The 4,481-nt window shown below is 47.7% G+C and overlaps 1 protein-coding gene across 1 annotated transcript; it reads left to right on the forward strand.

Moving 5' to 3' along the window:
• Positions 1-2,081: 2,081 nt before the first annotated feature.
• foxg1a (forkhead box G1a) lies at positions 2,082-3,874 on the forward strand. The gene has a single exon (XM_032501099.1). The coding sequence runs from the start codon at positions 2,374-2,376 to the stop codon at positions 3,721-3,723; it is 1,350 nt and encodes a 449-aa protein (XP_032356990.1). The 5' UTR covers positions 2,082-2,373; the 3' UTR covers positions 3,724-3,874.
• The last annotated feature ends 607 nt before the right edge of the window (positions 3,875-4,481 follow it).

Below are 4,481 nucleotides of genomic sequence, written 5' to 3' on the forward strand. Positions count from 1 at the left end.
CCCAATGTAGATCTGGACCAACAGTCCCCAAAAACATTTCTCTCCCAAGGCGCACGAAACGTACCCAACCCTCCCCGTCATTGGACCTTTCTTTCTCTTCTTCTTCGTCTTTCTTTCTTTCTTCTTCTTTCTTTCTTTTCTTTCTTTCTTTTTCCCTCCTTTCTTTCTCACTTCTCTCCTCCTTCCTTTCTTCTCTTCTTTTTCTTTCTTTCTTTCTGATTATTTCCTTTGCATTTATTTCCATGAAAATTTTAAGGGACAAAAAAAAAAGAACAAAGCAAAAACAGAAGAAAAAAAATAAGTAAAAATTAAACAAATACAGTTGAGCTTCGACACAAACAATCGACAAAAACCAACAAGTGTGAACATAAACACACACACACACACACACACACACACACACACACACACAGCATACTAATAATATATAATAAATAAGAAATAAAACGGGAATAAATAAATGGCGGGAGGAGCGGGAGAGATGAAGAGAAGAAGAAGAACTGGAGATCTCGGATTTCTTCTTCATGGAAATAACAAGCAACAAATCCGAGAGCACGCGGGAGAAAATGTCTTTAATACACCTGAAGCGGGTTGAAGTGATGGTTATGAATATACATATATATATATATATATATATAATATATATATATATATATATATAATACATGTTTTAAATGTTCTTCCTAAAGATAGTTGCTAGTTGTTTAAATATTTAAATGAAAGATTAAATCACCCAAACATCAGACTTAGGATGTGGAATGTGTCCGGATGTCCCCCAGCCCTGTGGGGAATATATCCGGAATCACCCGTTAAAAGGTGATAAATAATACTCAATAATACTACTAATAATACTACTAATAATAATACTGTTTTTGCAGATATGGGTGATTTTGCATGACGCTGGAGCGCGTGTGTTCGGGGTTTCTGCTCCGCGGCCTCCGGCTCGTGGATGAATTTCTTTAAGAAGGGAAATGTAATAAATAAAGTAAAATGAATAACGAACATGATCATCATGGCTCAGCCTCCACGTGCCAGAAGGAGCCGGGCTATGAGGAAGGGAACGGGTTCTCATGTGGCCCGGTGGTAAAAACTCTATTTTTTTTTAAATAAATACAAATGAACCAGAAAGGAAAGAAAGCACGCGACGCCGGAGGACTGTCGCCCCTCTGCCTCCACTTTCCCTTTGACTTCCTGTTCACTTCTCCTGCCACGCGAAGCCGCCGCGAGGGAGACAGCGCGCGGACACCGACACCGTGTTTACGCACACTTTACGCGCATTTTACGCACGGAGAATCGACTTTTGGAGATCCAGCCCGCAGCCCGTTCTGGGCCCGTAGCCTGTCCGGGGCCGTGCAGCGTGACACACAGATCACCTCCGCGTGTCCTGAGCGTGTCCGCGCGCCCTCCGGATCCCCTCTCTGTTTATTTTGCCTCCGAGTCCGCGTGTAAACAGGTTCTCAGACACCGGAGGGGAAAATATTTGAATCGGAGGAGTGTAAATATGAGGAGCGGCGGGGATTTGGGTGTACGCATGCACCGTGTGTGTTTTCCAGCGACAGGTTTAGTTTGGGGGGGGAGGAGGGGGGGGTGTTGACAGGGGTGAGTGCGCTCTCCACGCTGTATAAAATGTCCGTGTTCGGCGAGTCATTCGCGGCGTGTAACGCGCTCTAAAAGTCTCATTTCTGTCCAAATAAGATCATCAAAAAATACAGAATCAAGTCCGAAAAATACGTGTTTAAATATAGTTAATTTATTGTGTTTTTGTTTAAAAAAAAAAAGAGACTAAAATGAGATCACTCTCAACATAAGAAAATGTAAAAGATATAAAAAACAACCAAACAAAAAGGATTCGTTCGGGAACCAAAAACAAACAAACGTCCAATCCGTCAGATATTCCGGTTTATTTTAGTTTTTTAAAATCAACATTATGATTTTTTTTACACTCAATAAGAGCACGAGAGACTCTTTTTGCAGCGTGCAGGGCATTGGTGGATGTGTGTGTTTCCCTGTGTGTCATGATTGGCTGAACGCGCGGAGGACGCCTTAATATTTAATACTAATGTCCCCCTGGTTGGCTGAGGACTGAAAAGGTCCAACCAATGTTTTTTACTTGCTTTAGTGGCTGTGGCTCCCTAATTAATTGCAGCTATCTGTCTCCTATCGATGTGTGTGTGTACATGTGTGTTGTGTGTGTGTGTGTTTCCTCTTTTCTCCCCAAACCGAACATGAAATAGTTTGTTGGGCTATACTTTCTTTCTTCCTATCGTCCCCCCTTCCTTCCTTCCTTCCTTCCCGTCCGGGCTCGCAGGCAGAGACAGGACAGATTGAAACCCAGCTGTGTGCGTTGCCATTTTCCCCCCTCTCTGCTCGGTGATGTTGGATATGGGAGAGCGCAAAGAGGTGAAAATGATTCCTAAATCGTCGTTCAGTATAAACAGTTTGGTGCCCGAGGCCGTGCAAAGCGACAACAACAACAACAACAACAGCAGCAGCCACCAGAACCACCACCACCACCACCACCACCACCAGAACCACCACATCCAGAGCCACGTCCAGAACCACCGGGCCGCCGGCCCCGAGGAAGCCGAGCGCAAAGCTCCTCTCCCGGCCGCGCAGCAACCGCCGAGCGACGCCAAGGCGGATCCGAAGAGTGAGTCCGCGAGCCTGCAGGAGAGCTGCGCGGACGAGAAGGACAAACAGGAGGAGAAGAAGGACGGGAAAGACGCGGACGGAGGAAAGGACGGCGAGAAGAAGAGCGGCAAGTACGAAAAGCCTCCTTTTAGCTACAACGCGCTGATCATGATGGCGATCCGGCAGAGCCCGGAGAAGCGGCTCACCCTCAACGGCATCTACGAGTTCATCATGAAGAACTTCCCGTACTACCGGGAGAACAAGCAGGGCTGGCAGAACTCCATCCGGCACAACCTCAGCTTGAATAAGTGCTTCGTGAAGGTTCCCCGGCACTACGACGACCCGGGCAAAGGGAACTACTGGATGCTGGACCCGAGCAGCGACGACGTCTTCATCGGGGGGACCACCGGGAAGCTGCGGCGGCGCTCCACCACGTCCCGGGCCAAGCTGGCCTTCAAGCGGGGCGCGCGCCTCACCTCCGGGCTCACCTTCATGGACCGCGCCGGCTCCCTGTACTGGCCCATGTCGCCCTTCCTGTCGCTGCATCACCCGCGCGCCGGCGGCGCCCTGGGCTACAACGGGACCTCTTCCGGGTACCCGGCGCACCCCATGTCCTACAGCACCATGCTGACGCAGAACATGGGCAGCAACCACTCGTCGTTCCCGGCCTCCAACGGGCTGAGCATGGACCGGCTGGTCGGCGGGGATCTGCCCTACGCCACGCACCACCTGACGGCGGCGGCCCTGGCGGCCTCCGCGGTGCCCTGCGGCCTCTCCGTGCCTTGCTCCGGGGCCACTTACTCCCTGAACCCGTGTTCTGTGAACCTGCTGGCCGGGCAGACCAGTTACTTTTTCCCCCACGTCCCGCACCCCTCCATGAGCACGCAGTCCGGCGGCGGATCCTTGCAGGCCGCCCGGGCTTCGGCCTCCAATTCCCCGCAGGCTCCGTCCTCCTCCTCGCTGCCCTGTGACTCTCTGAGGCCGGCGCTGTCCGGCTCCCTGCCGGCCTTCTCCTCGGGACTTTCCGGGGGTCTGTCTGACTATTTTACGCATCACAACCAGGGCTCGACCTCCAACCCGCTTATACACTAACCTCACCTTTTAATTCATCCCTCCATCCATCCATCCATCCCCACCCCCCTCCACCCACCCCCCCTGAAGGAAATCATAAAATGACTGGAACTGTAAGTTGAACATTTTCCACTTGAACATTTTAGCCTACATTGTAAAAACAAAACAAACAAACAAACAGACAAAAACAAAATTATTATACCCACTATAGAAAAAAAAGAGGAGAGACTTTAAAAAACAAAAAAAACATTAACTGCAAATCAAAAAAAAAAGAAAAAGCAGCAGAGAAACTTGACAGAAAGCAGCCAGCTGAAGTTTCCAGGTATTTTTTAATATTATTATTATTCTTCTTCTTCTTCTTCTTCTTCTTCTTCTTGCTCCTCTTCTCCTGCAGTTTTATTTGTGTGTACATACTGTGTGACTCGACCTGTCCCGGGTTTGTCTCTGTATAGTGCTGTCGGTCAGCCAGCGACGTGCAATGTGACCTGAGCTACAAAAACCGAGAGAATGATGATGATGATGATGAAGATGATGATAGGCTGATTTTTTTCTGTTGTTGTTGTTGTTGTTGTTGTTGGAGGAGGCATTGCTTTTTTTTTTCTTTTTTTTTATAGAATATGTATTTAAAATAGTTTGTCTAATTTTGAGATTTAAAAAAAAAGGTTGAATTAATAATAATAATAATAATAATAATAATAATAATAATAAATAATAATATCTCTAATAGCCGGTTTGTTGCCGCATGTTTGCAGTATTATCAGGTCTCATGCGGGTTAGAG

This window comes from Etheostoma spectabile, chromosome 20 (genome assembly GCF_008692095.1).
Source record: "Etheostoma spectabile isolate EspeVRDwgs_2016 chromosome 20, UIUC_Espe_1.0, whole genome shotgun sequence".
Taxonomy (NCBI): domain Eukaryota; kingdom Metazoa; phylum Chordata; class Actinopteri; order Perciformes; family Percidae; genus Etheostoma; species Etheostoma spectabile.